Raw genomic sequence first — 25,354 nt, 5'->3', positions numbered from 1 at the left:
TGGAGGCCAATTCACTGGATATTTTCAAGAGAGAGTTAGATTTCGCTCTTAAGGCAAAGGGAATCAAGGGATATGGGGAAAAAGTAGGAACGGGGTACTGATTTTGGATGATCAGCCACGATCATATTGAATGGTGGTGCTGGCTCGAAGGGCAGAATGGCCTACTCCTGCACCTATTTTCTGTTTTTAAGGCAGAGAGATAGACAGATTCTTGATTAGTATCCGTGTCAGGTGTTACGGGGAGAAGGCAGGAGAATGGAGTTAGGAGGGAGAGATAGACCAGCCGTTCATGATTGAATGGTGGTGTAGACTTGATGGGCCGAATGGCCTAATGCTGCTCCCATCAATTCTGAGCTTGCGGTAGAGCCTGTGTTACACACGGGGTGGGGTGGAGGGTTCACTTACCGGGTCTGCTGGGACGAGAGAGGGAGCAGAGCCGGCTCTGGAGCGCTGTCTCTGTCTCTGTCCCTCTGGCTCACGTTGACGGCATCGCGGCCCGAGCTGCGCCGGCACCCGGCCTCCAGGCTGCGGTCAGAGCACGAGGAGGAGGCAGAGGACGTGGACACGGGCTGCTCCACTGGACTCCTCCTCGGCAGCTGGTAGCCGTGGGCAAGCAGGAGGTCATCCACGCTGAACATGTTGCAAAAACGCCTCAGTCACAACACGGAACTTCGGGGAGCAGCCTTGCAGCAGAAGCCATCACTGTGTGTGTGGGAAAGGAGAACAGAATGTAACATGTGTAGGAAGCAACCGCAGATGCTGCTTTAAACTGCAGATATTGCTTTAAGCTGCAGATACTGCTTTTAACTGCAGATACTGGTTTAAACTGCAGATACTGGTTTAAACTGCAGATACTGGTTTAAACTGCAGATACTGGTTTAAACTGCAGATACTGGTTTAAACTGCAGATACTGGTTGAAACTGCAGATACTGGTTTAAACTGCAGATGCTGCTTTAAACTGCAGATACTGGTTTAAACTGCAGATGCTGCTTTAAACTGCAGATACTGCTTTAAACTGCAGATACTGGTTTAAACTGCAGATACTGGTTTAAACTGCAGATACTGGTTTAAACCAAAGATCTTATAGCAGAGCAAGATAGGCTACTCCTGCTAAATGCAATGGACTGACGTGTAGTATGCTATGGAGGGGATCATGGGCATTTTTCCACGCCCATTTTAGCAACCTGAGCCTACCTAACCCGACCCGACTCGCACTGTAATCAATGTTGCGGGGCAACAGTTTGTGTGGGTCAGATTCATAAATCTGTCAGTTCAAACTTCTTGTCAAGAATAAAATTTGATTCTGGTAATTGTCTTTGGTTTAAACTGCAGATACTGGTTTAAACTGCAGATACTGGTGTAAACTGCAGATGTTGCTTTAAACTGCAGATACTGGTTTAAACTGCAGATACTGGTTTAAACTGCAGATACTGCTTTAAACTGCAGATACTGGTTTAAACTGCAGATACTGCTTTAAACTGCAGATTTATTGCAGATGCAGGTTTGAACTAGATGCTGCTTTAAACTGCAGATACTGGTTTAAAGAGCAGATATGGGATTAAACTGCAGATACGGGAATAAACTTCAGATTCTGGTTTAAACTGCAGATGCCGGTTTAAACTGCAGATACTGGTTTATTGCAGATGCCGGTTTAAACTGCAGATGCATGTGCTTGGTTCCCTAAAAAAGAAACAGGCCCTTCGGCCCACCGACTCCGCACCAACCAGCGATCCCCGCACATTAACACTACCCTACAATTTAAAAAAAAACATTTATAACCAAGCCAATTAACCTACAAACCTGTACGTCTTTGGAGTGTGGGAGGAAACTGAAGATCTCGGAGAAAACCCACGCAGGTCACGGGGAGAACGTACAAACTCCACTCAGACAAGCACCCATAGTCAGGATCGAACCCGGGTCTCTGGCGCTGTTAGGCAGCGACTCTACCACTGCGCCACCGTGCCGCACAGTTATGGTCACCCAGCTTTAGATAGGATGATATTAAATTGAAAAGGGGTGCAGAAGAGATTCACCTGGACATTACCTGAGCTTGCAAGCTTAATGTGTCGGGAGAGGTTGCATAAGCTGAGACTTTTTTATTTAACGGAAACCAAATCAGATCCCCTTAACTACCAGTCTCCTCCACCTGGCAAAACTTGCCCTCTCCTTAATAACTTATCTTTTGACCTCCCCCCTCCTTACTTTTTTAAAGCCTCCGCTGCATCTGGACTGCATGATGCACTCTAGGACATCCAAGATCTTTCTTCAGCCACTGCTGTTGTGGATGGAGTTCTAACCCATGTTTCCTCTGTGGCACACAGTTCTGCTCTCACTACACACCCCTCTAGATGCAACAAGGTCAGAGTTCCCCCTCTCATCTCAACACATCAATCTCTGACATTTCCGGCACTTTCAACCTGATCAACATACAAGATTGTTAAGGGTTTGGACACGCTAGAGGCCGGAAATATGTTCCCGATGTTGGGGGAGTCCAGAGCCAGGGGCCACAGTTTAAGAATAAGGGGTAAGCCATTTAGAACGGAGATGAGGAAACACCTTTTCTCACAGAGAAGTGTGAATCTGTGGAATTCTCTGCCTCAGAGGGCGGTGGAGGCCAGTTCTCTGGATGCTTTCAAGAGAGAGCTAGATAGGGCTTAAAAATAGCAGAGTCAGGGGATATGGGGAGAAGGCAGGAACGGGGTATTGATTGTGGATGATCAGCCATGATCACATTGAATGGCGGTGCTGGCTCGAAGGGCCAAATAGCCTACTCCTGCACCTATTGTCTATTGTCTATTGATCCCACATCACAACTTCCCATTTTCATATCTTGATGGCCTCATTCTGCTCCTATCAGTTGTGACCTTATGAGTATGTAGACTCATGTTGTTATTGTTGGATGTTGGATAAAGAATCTGACAACACAGATGAATCATGAGCTTGGGAACGACAATAGAGATGTAGGGATGTAGACTGTCGTATACGTTGACTCGTCTAAGCACATAACAGGCCCGGCGTGTTATCGAGGAAAGAATGGGCCTGCAGATGAATCTCTTACCGAATCCTGAGGCAACAATGTCTGACTGAAGATAGACACAAAATGCTGGAGTAACTCGGTGGGACAGGCAGCATCTCTGGAGAGAAGGAATGTGTGACGTTCTGGGTCGACACCCTTCTTCAGACTGAGAGTCAGGGGAGAGAGAGTCCAGAGATATGGAGGGGTTAGGTGTAAAAACGATTGTTCAAAGCAGACAATGATAAGGAATTGAGTGGTTCATTGTTCGCAGTTGGGAAGATGATAACGAGGCATCAGTAATATTTAATCAGGAGGACAGTGAAACTAGTCGGAGAACTAGAGTGGGGGAGGGGACAGAGAGAGAGGGAAAGCAAGGATTACTTGAAGTTAAATATTCATACCGCTAGGGTATAAGCTGAAATATGAGGTGCTGTCCTCCAATTTGCACTGGGCCTCACTCTGACAGAAAGGTCAGTGTGGGAATGTGAGGGGGAATGTACAAACTCCGCACAGACAAGCACCCGTAGTCAGGATGGAACGCGGGTCTCTGGTGCTGTAAGGCAGCAACTCTACCGCTGCACCACCGTGCCGCGCTTACAGCAAGAGGGCTATAATACAAAAATGGGGATAAAATGCTGAGGCGCTATAAGGCGCTGGCAAGGCCACATTTGGTGTATTATGAGCAATTCTGGTCACCATACCTGAGGAAGGATGTGCTGGCTCTGGAGAGGGTCCAGGGTAGGTTTACATGAACGATCCCAGGGATGAGTAGGTTAACCTATGATGAGCATTTGACGGCACTGGGCCTGAACTCGCTGGAGTTGAGAAGGATGAGGGGTCACCTCATCGAAACGTACCGAATAGTGAAAGACTTGGATGGAGTGGATGTGGAGAGGATGTTTCCACTAGTGGGAGAGTCTAGGACTTGAGGCCACAGCCTCAAAATTGAAGGACGTTCCTTTAGGGAGGAGATGAGGAGGAATGTATTTAGTCATTGGGTGGTTAATCTGGAATTCTTTGCCGCAGAAGGCCATGGAGGCCGTCAATGGATATTATTGAAGGAGAGATGGATTAGTACGGCTGTCAGAGGCTATGAGGAGAAGGCATGAGAATGGGGTTGGGAGGGAAAGATAGATCAGCCATGATTGAATGGTGGTGTAGACTTGATGGGCCGAATGGCCGAATTCTGCTCCTATCACTTATGAGCATATGAGCATCTGCAGTTCATTCCTGCACAGTACGTTTCTTTTGCTGATTGGAGATACTTCCAGCCATCCTGCCTCCATAAAGAGCTGCTGTTTGTACATCTTTTAAACTACTCAACATTTTAAATCGTTCAGTCATCAGGATTGTAGGAGGGTTTGACAAGATCGTTGCTGAGAAGAACGCTGGTTCTCTGGATGCTTTCAAGAGAGAGCTGGATAGGGCTCTTAAAGAGTCAGGGGATATGTGGAAAAGGCAGGAACGGGGTACTTATTGGGGATGATCAGCCACATTGAATGGCGGTGCTGGCTTGAAGGGCTGAATGGCCTACTCCTGCACCTATTGTCTATTGTCTATTGCCTATTGTCTATTCCACAGTCTCCAACTGCAAACTAAAGAAGGGTCACGACCCAAAACATCACCCATTCCTTCTCTCCAGAGATGCTGCCTGTCCCGCTGAGTTACTCCAGCATTTTGTGTCTATCTTCTGTTTAAATTGGTAGTTCCTTCCAACATAGATACCCATGTTAATGGATTAACAGACCGGGTCTGCTGGACTCCTTGTGGTCAATTAATTTGCATCATTTTATTTTCCAGCGTGCTTCTCAGCAACAATCTTGTCGAACTCCTACAATCCTGATGACTGAAAGATTTAAAATGTTGAGTAGTTTAAAAGATGTACAAACTCTTTAAGGAGGCAGGGTGGCTGGAGGTATCTCCAATCAGCAAAATAAACTTGTAGTGTGCAGGAAGGAACTGCAGATGCTCCTATGATCATAAAGTCATCAATTACGCCATCGCCAGCCGGGGGCTTTGAGCAGAATTAGGCCATTGGCCCATCAATTCTACTCCGCAGTTCAATCTGATCTATCTCTCCCTTCTAACCCCATTCTCCTGCCTTCTCCCCATTATCCCTGACATCCGTACTAATCAAGAATATATCTATCTCTGCCTTAAAAATATCCATTGATGGCCTCCACAGCGTTCTATGGCAAACAATTCCACAGATTCACCACCCTCTGACAAAAATAAATTCCTACTCATCTCCTTCCTAAAGGAACGTCCTGTTCTGTTATGTATGTTGATAAGGCCCCCCCCCCCCCCCCCCACCCCCCTTGCTCCGTTCCGCTCATTCTGCCCCCCCCGCTGAAATTAATCGGTACAAATATTGCAAAGATGCGGTTTACCTGACAGGAAGACCAGCTGCACGTTGTAATCCATGGAGTACAGATGAGTAGAATTTCAACGATGTAGAACAAGTCAAATTATTTTTTTTACAATCTCGAGTTCTTTAATCTTTAACCACATCTGCAAGGCAAAAGAAAAAATGCATGTAATTAGCTGTCAACCTGAGAGATATGGTATTGGGATCCAGATTCACAGGTATCAAGGATAATAGACAGTAGACAGTAGACAATAGACAATAGACAATAGGCCATTCGGCCCTTCAAGCCAGCACCGTCATTCAATGTGCTCATGGCTGATCATCCAATGGTAATTTGAATAAGTAGGCACTCCTTCACATGTAAACAAATAATGAATATCAGCAAGATGTTGCAATGTAAGACTATCTGAAGAGCACTGTATGGAGTTAGTTGTGATATGAGGTAAATGAGGTTGAAGATTTTTTAGATATTTTCAACTGTTCGTATCATAGATATGTCAATGTCTTCATTTTAGTTTGGTCTAATATGAGTCTCCAACATCTCCTGACCTTCACTGACACTGTTGTCTAGTTTAGTTTAGTTTAGAGATACAGCACAGAAACAGGCCCTTCAGCCCACCGAGTCCGCGCCGACCAGCGATCCCCACACACTAACACCATCCTACACACACTAGGGACAATTTACACTTACGCCAAGCCAATAGACCTACAAACCGGTACGTTTTGGAGTGTGGGAGGAACCAGAGATCTCGGAGAAAACCGACGCAGGTAACGGGCAGAACGTACAAACTCCGTACAGACAGCACCTGCGGTCAGGATCGAACCCCGGTCTCTGGCGCTGCTGGTGCTGCAAGGCAGCAACTCTACTGCTGCGCCATCGGACCGCCCGAAATTAGGTCGCAAAATTGGAACATTGTTCTTATGTCCTTATTGCTCGTTTTTTCTCTCTGTACATGCTCCCATTAACCCATAGATCCCATTAGCCTCTCTGACCTATCCCCATGGTTACCTTGGGCTCACCTCATTTCCCTTGCCCTATCTATCCCAAACCAACCCTCACGGTTTTCTCTCATCCCCGACTCAGGTGGGCTGAAGACCCAATGTATTCAAGGGAGATTACACAAAAAAGCTGGAGAAACTCAGCGGGTGCAGCAGCATCTATGGAGCGAAGGAAATAGGCAACGTTTCGGGCCGAAACCCTTCTTCAGACTGATCGGGGGCGGGGGTGGGTGGGGACAAGAAAGGGAAAAGCAGGAGGAGCCCGAAGGCTGGGGGATGGGAGGAGACAGCAGGGGGGTTGAGGAAGGGGAGGAGACAGCAAGGATATTCAAGGGAGAGTTAGATTTAGCTCTTTGGGAATCGAGGGATGTGGGGAGAAAGCAGGAACGGGGTACTGATGTTAGATGATCAGCCACGATCATATTGAATGGCCGAATGGCCTACTCCAGCACCTATTTTCTATGTTTTTAATACATTTTTCCACAGATGCTAACTGACCTGTTGGGTGTTTCCTGCACCTCCTGTTGTGTTCCAAAATTCCAAAGCTCGGCAATAAAACTGTAGGTTTGACAGCCTTTGGCTGACTTTCCTAACTTCTCCATTACTACTTGCTGTTCTTTTCCTCCTACGTGGAGTGCAGCAGAATGTTTTTGACATTAAGTCGACTACTCAGTTACTGGGTGGCAGAGCAACACTGTTCTCTACATCGGACGGGATTATTTTTTTCCAGTTTTCTGCTGTGATGATTTGAGCTGTGCATGCCATTTGTGCACCGTTACAGATATTGTGATGTATTTTACCAGTGCTCTCAGTGAAGGAACTTGGCATGATCGCAGTGAGATCACATTTTCCACTTAGCTCCATTTCAATACATCTGCGCACACTGACTCAAACGCTAACTCTGCCAATTGTTTGGGTTGAACAGGCTTTTTCAACACTTTAAAAATTCAGTTTTCTTCAACGTTCGAATCTTTCGGGGAATAAAGAGAGGAATTACCGGATTATTGAGCACATACTTTGAGTTCTTCTAAAGTTAAGAGAGAGCTCTTGACAACATTGGCATTTAAGGTAACCATAGTGGCATTATTTGGCCAAATTGATTTGACAATAGACAATAGACAATAGTTGCAGAAGTAGGCCATTCGGCCCTTCAGGCCATTCAATGTGATCTTGGCTGATCATCCCCAATCAGTACCCCGTTCCTGCCTTCTCCCCATATCCCCTGACTCCACTATCTTTAAGAGCCCTATCTAGCTCTCTCTTGAAAGTATCCAGCGAACCGGCCTCCACCGCCCTCTGAGGCAGATAATTCCACAGACTCGCAACTCTCTGTGTGGAAAAGTGTTTCCCCGTCTCCATTCTAAATGGCTTACCCCTTATTCTTAAACTGTGGCCCCTGGTTCTGAATAAGCAAGGTGAAATATAAACACAACATGCTGGAGTAACTCAGTGGGACAGGCAGCGTCTCTGGAGAGAAGGAATGGGTGACGTTTCGGATTGAGATCCCGTCTTCAGACTTCAGTCTCGACTCGAAATGTCACCCATTCCTTCTCTCCAGAGATGCTGCCTGTCCCGCTGAATTACTCCAGCATTTTGTATCTATCTTCGGTGTAAACCGGCATCCGCAGTTCCTTCCTACACAAGATGAAATGTAACACAGATTAAAATTGCTCACCACTTTGAAGTAGTTAGTGGAGTCATTCACACATGCACCACATCACAGTTTCGAACCTCCCCCCCGGCACGATGACACTCCCAGTCACAGGAACTCTTGTGGGAATGTCCCGACACCTCACGTCCACAGGCAAACTCCCTCCAACCCATGCTTCCCTCCCTGCTTCCCACCCAGAATGTGAGCATTGCTGGCCAAAGGAATTGAAATGACAATCTAAGTAACTCCATGGCTTAATATGATGCTATAAAATACGATGCAATGGGTGCGTTGCTTACCCATCTATACCCACGCATTTAAAATCGGCCTTGAGTGATTAACTTTGTGTTTCATGTTGTGTTAGAATGGTGGCCCCATGCAGAGTACTGGCAGTAGTTTCAGTTTAGTTTATTGTCACGTGTACCGAGGTACAGTGAAAAGCTTTTGTTGCGTGCTAACCAGCCAGCGGAAAGACAATACAGGTGCACAACCTTTTATCCGAAAGCCTTGGGACCAGACACTTGTCGGATTTCGGACATTTTCGGATTTCCAAATGGAAGATTTTTAGCGTAGATTAGGTAGGTAGCGCGGGCGGCTTGAAAAGTCTGGAGCAGCTGCCTCTTCCCCGGAGACCGGGAGGATCATTGCATAAATATTAGTCAGTTAGTTTGGAGGGATTTTATGTGGTGGTGGTGGAGTAGGGGTGAAGGGGGAAACTTTAATTCTTAGTCCCCTACCTGGTCGGCGACTCCCAACCTCGCGGAGCTGGGGGCTCCGTCCGGCCGCAGGCGGCGCCGGTTGGAGCTCCGACCCCGGCAACTCTACCCCTGGCTGCGCGGCTCCAAATCCAGCGACGCTCCGTGAACGTTGGGAGTCGGCAGCCACAGCGCTCCGGAGCTTGCCGCACGGCGACCCGGTAAGGCATTGCCCGCTCCCCGCTGGTATCCCAGCGCTGCGACGCCGCCGACTCCCGACATTCACGGAGCTGGGGCGTCCGGCCGCGGGCCGCGCTGGATTTGGAACGCCTCGCAACCAGGGGTAGAGTTGCCGGGGTCGGAGCTACAACCGGCGCCGCCCGCAGCCCCACCGGCCACAGCGCTGCGGAGCTTACTGCACGGCGACCCGGTAAGGCATTGACCGCTCCCCGCCTCTCCGACCAGGTAGGGGACTAAGAATTAAAGTTTACCCCTTCACCCCCCCTTCACATAAAAGCCCTCCAAACTAACTGACTAACATTTAAGCAATGATTTACAGATGTTTAAGCGTCTCCCGGTCTCGGGGAGGAGGCAGCCGTTACAGTAGTACAGACCTGGGTTGACCGTGGGTCGTTTCGGGTCAAGTTTGGCGCCAAACGCGAGCTTTGGTGCGCAGACGACATCTGGAAAAAATGGCCGGTTTTCGGAGTTTTTCGGTTTCCGGAACACCGGATAAAAGGTTGTGCACCTGTACATGATTACAATCGGGATATTCACAGTGTATATAAGGGAATAATGTTTAGTGCAAGGTAATGCCAGCAAAGTCTGATCAAGGATAGACCGAGGGTCACCAATGAGGTAGATAGTAGTTCAGCACTGCTCTCTGGTTGTGGTAGGATGATTCAGTTGCCTGATAACAGCTGGGAAGAAACTGTCCCTGAATCTATGTGGCAGAGGTTCACCAGCACCTCCTCCAACCTCATCTATTGCATCCTCTGCTCTAGGTGTCAGCTGCTCTACATCGGTGAGACCGCTTGGTTCACAATAACCAATCTGATCTCCCGGTGGCTCAGCACTTCAACTCCCCCTCCCATTCCGAATCCGACCTTTCTGTCCTGGGCCTCCTCCATGGCCAGAGTGAGGCCCACTGTAAATTGGAGGAGCAGCACCTCATATTTTGCTTGGGCAGTTTACACCCCAGCGGTATGAACATTGACCTCCAATTTCAGGTAGTCCCTGCTTTCTCCTACGCTTCCCAGCTCTCCCTCAGCCCACTGTCTCCGCCTCTTCCTTTCTTCTTCCCGCCACCATCCCGCCCACCTCCCCACATCAGTCTGAAGAAGGGTCTCAACCCGAAACGTTGCCTATTTCTTTCTCTCCACAGATGCTGCCTCACCCGCTGAGTTTCTCCAGCATTTTTGTCTACCTTCGATTTTCCAGCATCTGCAGTTCCTTCTTAAACACTGAATCTGGCGGTGTGCGTTTTCACACTTCCATACGTTTTGCCCGATGGGAGAGGGGAGAAGAGGGAGTGGCCAGGGTGCGACTCGTCCTTGATTATGCTGCTGGCCTTGCCGAGGCAGCGTGAGGTAGTTACACGCACGATCATAGAATCACAGCACATTTTTGACACAGAAGGAGGCCATTCAGCCCGTCCTGAATCTGCTGGCTGTAAAAGAGCTATCCCACATCAACCCACATCTCAGCACCAGCTCGAAACCTTATTGTTCACAGCTCCTCAAGCACACAGTCACGGAGTTTTCAAATGTGATGAGAGGTCCTGCCCCAACCTTTCAGGCAGTGAGTTCCAAATCTCCACCATCACATGGGTGGAAACAACATTTTAATCTATCCTCTATCCTCTATTATTTTTTATCAATTATTAAAAGCTCTGCCTTTGCTCAACCTTCTGGGGAAACAAGGTTCTTCCCTCATTATGCCATGCACCTCATTAAAATCTCCTCTTAACATGTAGGAAGGAACTGCAGATGCTGGTTCAAACTGAAGATGGACACAAAATGCTGGAGTAACTCAGCGGGACAGACAGCATCACTGGAACAGGTGACATTTTGGATCCGAGAGATATAGACGGTGATGTAGAGAGACAGAGAACAAATGAATGAAAGATATGCAAAAAAAAAACAATGATAAAGGAAACAGGCCATTGTTAGCTGTGGGCTGGGTGAGAATGGGTTACAGCCAATGAGACTCAACAAGATGAGCATTTGACGGCACTGGGCTTGTACTCGCTGGAATTGAGAAGGATGAGGGGCCACCTCATTAAAATTTACCGAATAGTGAAAGGCCTGGAAAGAGTGGATGTGGAGAGGATGCTTCCACCAGTGGGAAAAGTCGAGGACTAGAGATCATAGCCTGAGAAATAATGGACTTTTCTTTAGTCAGAGGGTGGAATTCTTTGCCACAGAAGGCTGTGGACACCTTGGTCAATGGATGTTCTTAAGGCAGAGGTAGATAGATTCTTGATTAGTACGGGTGTCAGGAATTATGGGGAGAAGGCAGGAGAATGGGGTTAGGAGGGAGCGATAGATCAGCCATGATAGAATGGCGGAATAGACTAGATGGGCAGAATGGCCTAATTTTGCTCCTATCACTTAGCAGCACATTTAGATAGCATTAAGAGGATCTGTCCGAAGCAGTATGGATTTACGAAGGGGAAATCATGCTTGACTAATTTTCTGGAATATTTGAGGTCTGTAACTGGGAAAATGGACAAGGGAGAGACCGAAACGTCGCCCAGCAGGGTGATCATCCCCTTCATATTTCTCAGCTCAACCCATATAGCCTCATGAAGCAACCATCAGTTATATCATCTCTGACCACTGTCATGACATCCTCCGTAATCAATAATGTAACACCTTGCTCCCCATTACCCTGCCCTCTATCTTTCCTGAAGCACCTGCACCCCGGGACATTGAGCTGCCAGTCCTGCCCCTCGCTTAACCAGGTACCTGTAATGGCTACAATGTTCCAGCCGCACGTACCGACCCATGCCATGAGTTCATCTGCCTTACCCGTCAGGCCTCTTGCATTCAAATACATGCATTTCAAACCGATAGACTTTCCTCCCTCCCACCTATTCTCCTGTCCATTCTGAGCGCTGAACTTTCTTTCATCACCATCCATACCAGCTTCTGGCCCCTTGCATGCCTCAGAGGACCGCACCCACCCCTGCCAATCTAGTTTAAATCACCCATGTAGCATTATCGATCCTGCCTGCCAGGATATTGGTCCTCCTCCAGTTCAGGTGCAACCCATCCCTTTTGTACAGGTTTCTGTACATCCCGTTTGGGGTGGTCACGGTGGCGCAGCGGTAGAGTTGCTGCCTTACAGCGCATACAGCACATACAGCGCCAGAGACCCGAGTTCAATTCCGACTACGGGTGCTGCCTGTACGGAGTTTGTACGTTCTGCCCGTGACATGTGTGGGTTTTCTCCGGATGCTCCGGTTTCCTCCCTCACTCCAAAAGACGTGCAGGTTGAATGCATCCTCAATAAGGATTGTAACATGGTTGTACAGTAGTTTATTTAGGATATTTGTTTGTCTTGTATTATGGTGGTGGGTTCTTTTTTTTTCACTGTAGTGTAAATATTAATTTTTAATAATTGAATACATTTTTTGATAAATTTTAAAAAAAGACGTACAGGTTTGTAGGTTAATTGGATTAGCGGAATTGTAAATGGTCCCCAGTGTGTGTAGGATAGTGTTAATGTGCGGGGCTCGTTGGTGTGCGCGCACTTGATGGGCCGAAGGGCCTGTTTCCGGGCTGTATTTCGAAACTAAACTAAAAATTACAGGTCTCCTCTGCACCAGAAGAGACCCAAATAGTCCCGAAATCTGATTTGTTGCCCGCTGAACCAGCTCCTCAGCCACACATTCACCTCCCTTATCTTTCTGTTCATTCCCTCAGCATCTTAGCATCTCTAAAACTAAAACTGGAACTAGCATGTGGCACTGGAAGTGACCCAACACATCATTCTTTGATATGTTCACCACCCTTGATGTAACCACCTGACCACGGATGCTGTCTGTGTGGAGTTTGCACGTTTTTCTTGTGACTGCATGGCTTTCCTCCGGGTGCTCCGGTTTCCTCCCACATCCCAAAGGCTACACATACCAATTGGCCCTCTGTAAATTGCCCCTGATGTGTAGGGAGTGGATGGGAAAGTGGGATAGCATAGAACTAGTGTGATTGGATGATCAAGGGTCGATGGACCAAAGGGTCTCTTCCATTGCTGAATCTCCGAACTAAATTCAACGAAATTTCAAAGTGCTTCATTTTTTTTTGAGCTTTAAGAAACTAAATTCCGAACTAAATTCAACGAAATTTCAAAGTGATTCTACCTCCGGCCAACATCTTCCCATTCCCACTCTGCAGAGACCAGTCCCTCCACAGGGTGGGAATGGGAAGATGTGATCACATTGAAGTTAGGATCACACCAAAGTCTAGTTTAATTTAGTTCGGCGATACAGCGTGGAAACACGCCCTTTGTCCAGTTGAGTCTACACCAACCATTGATCTTCCATTCACACTAGTGCTGTGTTATCCCACATTCTCATCCACTCCTTCTGCAGAGACCCATTCCTCCCACAATTCCTTGGTTCAATCATCCTTTACAACCAAACCACCCCCTCTACCCTGGTACCACAGGAGATGCAATGCCTGTCCCTATGCCTCCCCTTCCACATCCATCCAGAGACCCCAGTGGTCCTTTCAGGTGAGACAGAGGTTCCCATGCACCTCCTCTAACCTCATTGACCACGTCCAGCGTTCCCGATGTGACCTCCTTTATGTCGGCGAAACTAAGCATAGCCTTGTCAAGTGTTTCTCCAAGCACTCGATCGGTCTGCCAAGGCCTTCCGCATCTCCTGGGTCCAAAACCATTTTAACCCATGAGCATTTTAACCCCTCACAAGCTGGACGCCATCCCCAACGACACCATACGGATCATCACCGGCTGCCTACGTCCTACTCCGACGGATCTTCTGCCAGTGCTCGCAGGTATCGCACCCGCCAAGCTTCGCAGAGAGTACTTCACTCACAGGCTGGTGTGCAAGGCTCCATCGGACGCCAAATATCCTCTGCACCACCTCGCCCAGGACTCACAGCAACTGGGACCTCAATGCCTGTCATCTCAGATTCAGATTCAGATTCAGATTCAGATTCAACTTTAATTGTCATTGTCAGTGTACAGTACAGGGACAACAAAATGCAAACTCGTCGCCCCTTCTCCCGACACGCAGCGACCCTGTGTGGCTCCAGTTTCAACACACTAGGAGCATGGAGAACCAGTTGGGAACAGACTTTGCGACCTCCGCAATTCACTCTTGCAACGAACACCACAGTCCTACCCTGCTTGGACCTGCCCCGCAAAGAGTGGGTCGCCCTGAACCGGCTCCGTACATTGGTCGGCCGGTTCAACTTCAACATGCATCGCTGGGAGCTGTGTCCATCAGCAGCCTGCGTGTGTGGGGCAGACCAGCAAACAGCACAGCAGCACGTCATTTTCGACTGCGCTGTCCTCCGCCCCCCTGGTTGAGGAGTAGACCTCACGGCCCTCAACAACAACGCATTGAACTGGCTACAGCGCCTGGAGGGCGTTACATATCCTCAGCTGCCTCAAACGCAAGTAGAAGAAGACCCCTGAGCTTCCTGGGGTAAAATATCGATCACAATCTTATTGAACAGCAGCGTAGGTACGAGGCACCAACTGCTTTCCTTTCTTAGGTTACGCTTCAGGAGCAGAGGAAAGAAACTGAAAATAATAAACATGTAATCGTCATTGCTTGTATTAATTTTCACTTTTTCACTTACCTTGTCTTCCCTGCAAATAATATGGCCTAAAATCAATTGAAACATGGACAGAAGAAGTGGAATTAATTTGCGAATAAGGAATCCTTTGTACTGCAGAGCACAAGGAAGGGGAGCTGAGGGATCATAGAATCATGGTATCATACACCATGGAAACAGGCGCTCTGGCCCAGTTTGTCCACTGTGACCAAAATGCCTTTCTATTTATATTTAGGCTATTTATATTCAGCCTCTTTATATATGAGTCAGCACTCATCTCTGCAAATGGATCCTTGACCTCCTGACCAAAAGACCAAAATATGTGAGGATAGGGGATGATGGTGGGACGGCACGGTGGTGCAGCGGTAGAGCTACTGCCTCACAACGCCAGAGACCAAGATTCAATCCTGACTACGGGTGCTTGTCTGTACCGAGTTTATACATACTCCCCGTGACCTGCGTGAGTTTTCCCTGAGATCTTCGTTTTCCTCCCACACTCCAAAGAAACGTACAGATTTGTAGGTTAATCGGCTTAGTATAAATGTAAATTATCCCTAGTAATTTACCCTAGTAATTCAGGACGCAAAAAGCGACGAAAATTCAGGACGCGAAATGCGATGAAAATTCAAGTCGCGTAAAGTGACGAAAATTCAAGACGCAAAACACGACGAAAATTCAAGTCGCCGAGAGCGACGAAAATAAATGTAAATTATCCCTAGTAAGATGGTGTTAGTGCGCGGGGATCGCTGGTTGGTGCGGACTCTGTGGGACGAAGGGCCTGTTTTCGTGCTGCATCTCTAAACTAAACTAAATGGCAAATCTCCGGATTCAGGGACAGTTTCTTCCCAGCTGTTATCAGGCAACTGAATCATCCTACCACAATCAGAGAGCAGTGCTGAACTACTATCTACTTCATTGGAGACCCTTGGACTATTTTTGATCAGACTTTACTAAACGTTATTCATGTTATTCCCTTTATCAAGTATCTGTACACTGTGGACGGCTCGAATATAATCATGTATTGTCTCTCTGCTGAGTGGTTCGCACACAACAAAAGCTTTTTACTGTACCTCGGTACACGTGACAATAAACTGAACTCAAACTCAAATAAACTATACTCATATAGGGTTAGGCATATTCTTACCTCAAAAGAAGGTTTTAAAACCAAGATCTTCATCACATGTAGTAAGAGTACATTGCATTTAGCACAGTCAAATGATTCACAGCACTTTAAAACATGCCTGTTGTCTATTTCTTTATCATCTTCCCTCCTTCTTGACACTATGTTATCTATCTATATTATTAAATGTCTGTTCTTGACCGGTTTTGGCGATCTGTACTGCGATTTCCGAGAGAACGCCGCCACCTACGGCCGTCATTTTTGGCCACCTCGCTCAGAGCCCCCCTCCGCCGCATGTGTGCCGAGGATTTTTCCAGTCGGTGAAAAATGACAGAGATATTAATGACTTTACAAAATTCCCCATTCTCTCTGCGCTGCCCCCGCTGGCGGCAGGGGGAATGGACTATAAAACCAGGAAGTGGTGTGCCTCAATTAGCCTGCAAGCTGGAGGAAGGCAGATGGTCACGTTTCTCTGAGCTGTGAATAACACTGAACACATGTTCACACAACTGTGAGTAAGTACCCTTAATGTGGTTTGAAAATGAAAATATGGTTAAAGTAAAAAAGCACTGCCTGCAAATGGTGGTTTGGGGGGTTTGGGTTGAAATAAAAAGGCACTCTCTCCCCCCCCTTCTCCTCTCTCTCTCTCCCCCCCTCTCTCCTCTCTCTTCTCCCTCTCCCTTCTCCCCCCTCTCTCTCTTCCCCTTCTCCTCTACCCCCTCTCCTCTCCCCCCCTCCTCCTCCTCCCCCCTCTCCTCTCCCCCTCTCCTCTCCCCCCTCTCCTCTCCCCCCTCTCCTCTCCCCCCTCTCCTCTCTCTCCCCCCTCTTCCCCCCTCTCCCCTCTCCCTCCCCCTCCCCCTCTCCTCTCCCCCCTCCTCTCCCCCCTCCCTCTCCCCCCTCTCCTTCCTCCCCCCCCTCTCCACCTCTCCCCCTCCCCCCCCCTCTCCCCCCCTCACTCTCACCCTCTCTCTCACCCTCTCTCTCTCCTCCCCTCCACCCCCCACCTTTCCCCTCTCACCCACCCTCCTCATCGCCACCCCCTCTCTTGCCCCTCTCTCTGTGTCTCTGCCCCTTCTCTCTCTGCCCTCATTCTCTACCCCCGCCCCCCTCCCCCTCTCTAGATGTGACTGCAAGTTGGGGGCTATGCGTCAGTAGATAGGGTGGGTATGGGGTAAAAGGAGCAAATTAATAATATTAATATAATATCAAGGGGGTAATTAGCGTGAGTGCCGGGGGTGGGGGGTGGGGATAGTTAGTGTGTGTGACGCTGCATGCCGCCCCCCCCCCCCCACAACCGCACGTTGGGGGAACAGACCCAACGGGTCTGCACTTGGTCTAGTATGCTTTATAATCGTGCATCATAGCAGACCGCTCGGCACACAATGTCTGTGCTGACCATGATGACAATAAAACAGCACATCAGCCCGCATGCAATCTGTGTCTCTTAATTCCTCTGTCTGATCGGATTGTGGACGCAGCCCAGACCATCGCACAAACCAACCTCACTTCCATTGACTCCATTTATACCTCACGCTGCCTCTGCAAGGCCAGCAGCATAATCAAGGACGAGTCGCACCTTGGTCACTCCCTCTTCTCCCCTCTCCCATCAGTCAAAAGGTACAGAAGTGCAAAAACGCACACCTCCAGATTCAGGGACAGTTTCTTCCCAGCTGATATCAGGCAACTGAATCATCCTACCACAACCAAAGAACAGTGCTGAACTACTATCTACCTCATTGGTGACCCTGGGACTATCCTTGATCGGACTTTGCTGGCTTTACCTTGCACTAAACATTATTCCCTTATCATGTATCTGTACACTGGATCGATTGTAATCGGGTATTGTCTTTCTGCTGATTGGATAGCACACAACAAAAGCTTTTCACTGTACCTCGATACATGTGACAATAAACTAAACTGATTGATCATGAGTCCGTCTAAATGCATTTTAAAAACATTGCTGTCATTCCTGCTTCCACCAACTGAGGGGCAGCGTGGTGGTGCAGCAGTAGAGTTGATGCCTTACAGCTCTTACAGCGCCGGAGACCCAGGTTCAATCCCGACTACCGGTGCTGTCTGTACGGAGTTTGTACGTTCTCCCCGTGGCCTGCATGGGTTTTCTCAGAGATCTTCGGTTTCCTCCCACACTCCAAAAAACGTCCAGGTTTGCAGGTTAATTGGCTCGGTATAAATGTGAAATGTCCCTGTGCATAGGATAGCGTTGGTGCGTGGGACTCGGTGGGCCGAAGTGCCTGTTTCCGCAACGTATCTCTAAATTAAACTAGACTAAACACCACATCCCAGAACAAGGCATTCCAATCAACTCTCTGGATAAAAAAAGGTTAAAAAATGACTTCCGTATAAAAATAAAAATAAAAATTAATCTTCTTTAAACTTTCCCTCCCCCTCCCCCCCCACCGTAATGTCAAACCCCTAGCTCAATAACCGTACATCAATGGAAATTAAAAAAAGAAAATGGTACAAATGGTATAAAATTCAGAGTATAGGGTGCAACATGTAGCATTAACCCCATGAAGAATATGTATGATTAAAGACAAATATAATGAAATGCAAGCTGGGATCAAAAGATCAAAATGTTGAATGTTCTACTATTCCGCTATAATCAAACATTGTAGGTCTTGCCAGCCCACAGTTAGCTTTCTTCATCAGCTGTAATCACAGCAACTTAATGTACAAATATCAGCTTTCAGCCTTGGGATAGCACTAATAAGCTTTATCTGTCCCAGTCTGATTACTAAATTATAACAAGATGATCCCGTCTATTAGAATCATTGAATCATGAACTAATAGAAGTCATACAGCATGGAATTAGGCCCTTCGGCCCAACTTGCCTATGCTGACCCATGTACTCTAGTCCCACCTGCCCACATTAGCCCATATCACTCGAAAACTTCCTTCTCCATGAGCCTGGTTGGCGCAGCGGTAGAGTTGCTGCCTTCCTGCGAATGCAGCGCCGGAGATCCGGGCTCGATCCCAACTACAGGTGCTGTCTGTATGGAGTTTGTACATTCTCCCCTTGACCTATGCGGGCTTTCTCCAAGATCTTCGGTTTCCTCCCATACTCCAAAGGCGTACAGGTTTGTAGGTTATTTGGCTTGGTAAATGTAAAATTGTCCCTAGTGGGTGTAGGATAGTGTTAATGTGCGGGGATCGCTGGTCGACGTGGACCTGCTGGGCTGAGGGGCCTGTTACCGCCCTGTATCTCCAAACTAAACTAAACTAAACTAAACCTGTCCAAATGTCTTTAAAATGTTTAGTACCTGCCTCAGCTTCAGCGCATTCCATGTACTCTATGTGTGAAAGTGTGAAGTAATATGGAGATAAAAATAGTTTCTAAGAAAAGATAGACAAAAAAAGCTGGAGTAACTCAGTGGGTCAGGCCGCAACTCTGGAGAAAAAGAATAGGCGACATTTCGGGTCAAGACCCTTCTTTGGACTTGAACCCCGAAGTCTGAAGAAGGGTCTCAATCCGAAACGTCACATATTCCTTCTCTCCACAGACGCTGCCTGTCCCGCTGAGTTACACCTGCTTTTTGTGTCGATCTTCGGTTCAAACCAGCGTCTCGACGTCTTTCCTACACACACTTTTAAACATGTCTGACCCATGTCCTGGTTCTGGTCTTTGTTTGAAGGTCAATCCAGCTTCCTCAAGACTTACTTTAACTCTTTCCCAGTGGAAATACTACTCTACAGAGGAAGCAAACTGGGATCCTTACAAATGTGTCCACTTCCGGCAATTGCAACGGAGGTTAAAGTGGGATGATCATTGTGATGTGTTCAGGAGATGACGCAAAACTAGAACAGGAGGCAGAGTTATGCCCCTGTTACACTTAGGTAACCTGAACGGAAATCTCTGGAGACTTTACGCCCCATCCAAGGTTTCCATGCGGTTCCGGGAGGTTCCCGGAGGTTTTTGTCAGTCTCCCTACCTGCTTCCACTACCTGCAACCTCCGGCAACCACCTGCAACCTCCGGGAACCGCACGGAAACCTTGGGTGGGGCGCAAAGTCTCCAGACGTTTCTGTTCAGGTTTCCTAACTGGGACAGGGGCATTAACTAAAAGGAGAGGATATCTGGCACGATGGATCCTTCTCAGAAATCGGAAAGGGAGATTCGTTTATTAAAATTTGGAATCAGTCCTGAAGAGCCAGACGCCGGGAATATTGCTTTCTACATTTAGTTTTAGTTTAGTTTAGAGAAACAGGCCCTTCGGCCCACCGAGTCCGCGCCAACCAGCGATCCCCGCACACCAACACTATTCTACCCACACTAGGTACAATTGACATTTTATACCAAGCCAATTAACCTACAAAGCAGTACATCTTTGGAGTGTGGGGGTAAACCGGAGATCTCGGAAAAAAACCCACGCAGGTCACGGGGAGAACGTACAAACTCCGTGCAGACAGCACCCGTAGTCAGGATCGAACCAGGTAAGGCAGCAACTCTACCACTGTGCTAGCATCCCACCCATAGGATGTGGGCCTACAGTACCAGCATTCTTTATAAGGTCATAAGGTCATAGTAGCGGAATTAGGACATTCAGCCCATCACTAGAAAATAGACAATAGACAATAGGTGCAGGAGTAGGCCATTCAGCCCTTCGAGCCAGTACCGCCATTCAATGTGATCATGGCTGATCATCCACAATCAGTACCCCCATCCTGCCTTCTCCCCATATCCCCTGACTCCGTTATTTTTAAGAGCCCTATCCTGCTCTCTCTTGAAAGCATCCAGAGAACCTGCCTCCACTGCCCTCTGAGGCAGAGAATTCCACAGACTCACCACTCTCTGTGAGAAAAAGTGTTTCCTCGTCTCCGTTCAAGTCTACACCACCATACAACCATGGCTGATCTCCCTCTCCCTCCTAACCGCATTCTCCTGCCATCTCCCAATAACCTCCCATACTAATCAAGATATATCCACTGACTTTACCTCCACAGCCATCTATGGCAAAGAATTCCACAGATTCACCACCATCTGACTAAGGAAATTCCTCCTCATCTCCTTCCTAAAAGAAAATCCTTTAAATCTGAGGCTATGACCTCTAGTCCTAGACTCTCCCACTGGTGGAAACATCCTCTCCACATCCACTCTACCAAGCCTTTCACTATTCTGTACGTTTCAATAAGATCCCCCCTCATTCTTCTAAACACCAGCGAATACAGGTCCAGTGCCGACAAACGCTCCACTTTGTCGAGGTGTTAGGATATGGAATGCATAGCCTGTTCATTTCTGCATTGTGAACATGTGCAATTGGAAATATATTCAGACAGACTGCGTAAGTTGATGTAAAATATGGCAGGCAGCCAGCAGAGATATGGGTCTCATCACAGTTCAATTCATAGCCATGCGGCAGAAGTGGAAGAAAGGGATTCTAATTCACAATACCGTCAACCTAACCCTACCTGACCTCCCGGTTGCTAAACACTTTAACCCACCCTCCCATCCCCACACTGACCTTTCTGTCCTGGGCCTCCTCCACTGTCAGAGTGAGGCCACAAATAAATTGGAGGATCAGCACCTCATATTCTGCTTGGGCAGCTTGCACCCCAGCAGTATGAACATTGACTTCTCTAACATTAAGTAACCCTCTCTCTTCATCCCTCCCCCTTCCCAGTTCTCTGACCAGTCTGCCTGCCCCCCTGATTAAATTTTATCTCTGTTTGCTTCGTTGTCAACTTCTCCTGGCTAACAATGATCTATTCTACATTGTCCTTGATCTACATCTCCTTTAATGTCTTGTTTTCACACCTTACCCTTCCTCATCTCAGTGTGTCCCTCTTCCCTGACTCTCAGTCTGAAGAAGGGTCTCGACCTGAAACGTCACCCATTCCTCCTCTCCAGATGCTGCCCGTCCCGCTGAGTTACTCCAGCATTTTGTGTCTATCTTAGGTTTAAACCAGCAACTGCAGTTCCTTCCTACACATACCACCAGTCTACTTGGTTTTCAAAGTTGACAAACAGCAGATGAAGTTCAATGAGGATAAATGTGAGGTTATCCACTTTGGTAGCAAAAACAGGAAGGCAGATTACTATCTAAATGGCGTCAAGTTGGGAAAAGGGGAAGTATAACGGGATCTGGGGGTCCTTGTTCATGTCTATGAAAGTAAGCATGCAGGTACAGCAGGCAGTGAAGAAAGCGAATGGCATGTTGGCCTTTATAACAAGAGGAATCGAATATAGGAGCAAAGAGGTCCTTCTGCAGTTGTACAGAGCCCTAGTGAGACCACACCTAGAGTATCGTGTGCAGTTTGGTCCCCTAATTTGAGGAAGGACATTCTTGCTATTGAGGGAGTGCAGCGTAGGTTTACAAGGTTAATTCCCGGGATGGTGGGACTGTCATATGCTGAGAGAATTGAGCAGCTGGGCTTGTACACTCTAGAGTTTAGAAGGATGAGAGCGCATCTCATTGAAACATATAAGGGTTTAGACACGCTAGAGGCAGGAAACATGTTCCCGATGTTGGGGGAGTCCATTTAGAACGGAGACGAGGAAACACTTTTTCTCACAGAGAGTTGTGAGTCTGTGGAATTCTCTGCAGGTGGAGGCAGGTTCTCTGGATGCTTTCAAGAGAGAGCTAGATAGGGCTCTTAAAAATAGCAGTCAGGGGATATGAGGAGAAGCCAGGAACGGGGTACTGATTGGGGATGATCAGCCATGATCACATTGAATGGTGGTGCTGGCTCGAAGGGCCCCGAATGGCCTACTCCTGCACCTATTGTCTATTGTCTATTGTCATAAGCTAGAGAAATCAATATTAATGCCACGTGGTTGTTTGATTGTTGATTTCTCTAACTTCAACAAACTAAACTGAACTGCGTCGGAAGAAACTGCAGATGGTGGTTTAAATCGAAGTTAGACACAAAGTGCTGGAGGAACTCAGCGGGACAGCCAGCATCTCCAGATAGAAGGAATGGGTGACGTTTCGGGTCGAGACCCTTCTTCAGTCAGAGAGTCAGGGAGAAGGAGACACAGAGATAAGGAAGTGCAAGGAGTGAAAGCAAGAAATCAAGGGGGATAAGTTCAAGGAAAAAAGTAAAATAGTTCATTGAATAAGAAGGAACTGCAGATGCTGGTTTAGACTGAAGATGGATGCAAAAAGCTGGAGTAACTCAGCGGGTCAAGCAGCATCTCTGGAGAAAAGGACTAGTCTGAAGAAGGGTTGCGACCCAAAATATCACCTAGTCCTCTTCTCCAGCTTTTTGTGTCTAGCTTTCAAAACCCTTCTTCAGACCCGGCCCGAAACGTTGGCTATTTCCTTCACTCCATAGATGCTGCTTCACCTGCTGAGTTTCTACAGCATTTTTGTCTACCTTCGATTTTCCAGCATCTGCAGTTCCTTCTTAGACGTTTTGTGGTGACGGCTGCATCTGCGGTTCCTTTCTTTTGGGGGGTGGGGGTGGGGGTGGGGGGAGAGAGTCCTGGCCCGTGGCAGAGGTTTTTAATTCAGTCGTGAAAGTGGGACAGGCCCTTGAGACTGCAGAATTCCTGAAGATAAAAGACTGCTCCTTTAAGGATATGATCGACCTGGAGCTCAAACGGAACCATCTGTTGAACCTAGAGCCCTCTCAGCGCAACAACTTGGGGGAAGAAGGTCAACAACAATGTCAGAAACACTGAGGAAAGTCTCTGTCTGAACTAACGACAAGAGAACAATTGTTTCCGACTGGGTTAAACAGACCCTCACTCGTCAAGGTTAATTAGTATGGATTCTGGCCAATGTCGTTAGAACCATATTATCGTCTGCAGGGCGTCACAATGTGCACAGGATTCACAAAGTATTCATCAGGAAACTACCAGAGTAACTTGTCTGAAGTCTGAAGAAGGGTTTCGGCCCGAAACCTCGCCTATTTCCTTCGCTCCATAGATGCTGCTGCACCCGCTGAGTTTCTCCAGCAATTTTGTGTACCATAGTTACTTGTTTAGCAGAAAATATAAATGAATCTTTGGTTGATCCACTGTAATCTGCAGCCACAGCCGGGCTGCAGTATTGGGAACAGCGTGCTGGTTTTATTTTACCTTTTTGGACACATTGCCCACTTTTTTTTATACATAGACTGCACAGCAGCTGGTTACATAAGCAATCAAAGCAAAACACTTGCACCTCCTCCGACCTCATCTACCGTACCCTCTGTTCCAGGTGTGGACTCCTGTATATCGGCGAGACCAAGCGCAGGCTCGGCGATCGCTTAGAATATAGAATAGTTTCTTTATTGTCATTGTAACATGAACCATGTACAACGAACACCTGAACACCTCCGCTCAGTCCGCCTTAACCTACCGGATCTCCCTGTTGTTCAACGCTTTCACTCCCCCTTCTCATTCTCACACTAGTCCTGGGCCTCCTCCACCGCTGCCAGAGTGAGGCCCAGTGCAATTTGGAGGAACGGCACCTCATATTTCGCTTGGGCAGCTTACACCCCAGCGGTATGAACATTGACTTCTCCAACTTCAAGCAGCCCTTGCTTTCCCTCTCCCTCCATTCTCCCCCCCCCCCCCCCTTCCCAGTACTCTGACCACTCTGACTGCCCCCGTAATTAAAGTTTATCTCTGCATGCTTCGTAGTCTCTTTCTCCCAGCTAACAATGAGCTATTCTAAAGATAGACACAAAATGCTGGAGTAACTCAGGAGGTCAGACAGCATTTCTGAGGAAAAGGAATGGGTGACGTTTCGGGTCGAGACCCTTCTTCAGTCTGAGAGTCAGAGGCAAAGATCCTATAGCGGAGCAAGATAGACCACTCCTTCCAAATGCAATGGGCAAACGTGCAGTACGCAATGGAGCGAAACGTGGGCCTTTTTTTCATCCATTTCAGTAACCCGACCCGACTCGTGGTGTAATCAACGTTGCGGGGGAACAGTTTGTGTTAATAAATTATAATTCAGAAAGTGAGAAGATTTTTACCAAAGAACTTTTATTTTTACGAGGATGTTTCCGTAACCGGCTTCCGTCTCCGCACTAGTATCTTTGCTCCGCTATAGGATCTTTGGTGCGGAGACGGAAGCCGGTTACGGAAATAGGGCTGAAAGTTACCCACGAATCTGCCCATGACCGTACTACGTCTTTTTCGTCAAGTGATCTATCTTGCTCGCTATAGGATCTTTAGTCAGGGGAGAGGGAGACACGGAGATAAGGAAGGGTAAGGTGTGAAAATGAGGTTGCCGCCCCACCATCCTGGTGATTGGCCACAAAGTGGAGTGGGGAGGGCCGATCGGGGGCGTCTCTCATCTCCCCGCAACCCGCGAATATCGCTGGTCGGCGTGGAGAAGGTGACAACGAAGCATACAGAGATAAAATTTAATCATGATGATAGTCAGACTGGTCGGAAAACTAGGAAGGGGGAGGGATGGAGAGAGAGAGAGAGAGAGAGAGCGAGAGAGAGAGGGAAAGCAAGGGTTACTTGAAGTTAGAGAAGTCAATTTTTCATACTGCTGCCCAAGCAAAATAACCAAAAACAACATAACATTGTCTATCCTGTTTACAATTCAATTAAACCAGATTTGCAATTTGTCAAGTGATAAGTAAAATTTGTTCGATGAGAACTACACCTGGTTTATGAAATCCGTCTGCATTTTCTACCGAGGCATATTTTTCTAGGCACAAAGCCATATTGTTTCCTGATAGCACTCTAAGGGCGGAATTTCTAAGTCGTGTGATGTAAAGACCACCCAAAA

General features: G+C 47.6%; 1 protein-coding gene across 1 annotated transcript in view; it reads right to left on the bottom strand.

Annotated features, from left to right (window-relative positions):
- The window catches only part of jcada (junctional cadherin 5 associated a), a 122,106-nt gene that overhangs the window by 41,963 nt on the left and 54,789 nt on the right, over nucleotides 1–25,354 (bottom strand). Inside the window, 2 exon segments of the mRNA XM_055665010.1 lie at nucleotides 406–702; nucleotides 5,408–5,528. Coding sequence (XP_055520985.1) covers nucleotides 406–638 — 233 coding nt within the window. The 5' untranslated portion in view covers nucleotides 639–702; nucleotides 5,408–5,528.

The sequence above is a fragment of the Leucoraja erinacea genome, chromosome 2 (assembly GCF_028641065.1).
Source record: "Leucoraja erinacea ecotype New England chromosome 2, Leri_hhj_1, whole genome shotgun sequence".
NCBI classification, from domain to species: domain Eukaryota; kingdom Metazoa; phylum Chordata; class Chondrichthyes; order Rajiformes; family Rajidae; genus Leucoraja; species Leucoraja erinaceus.
The sequence above is the reverse complement of the archived record's forward strand: the minus strand, read 5'-3'. Positions and strand labels throughout refer to the sequence as shown.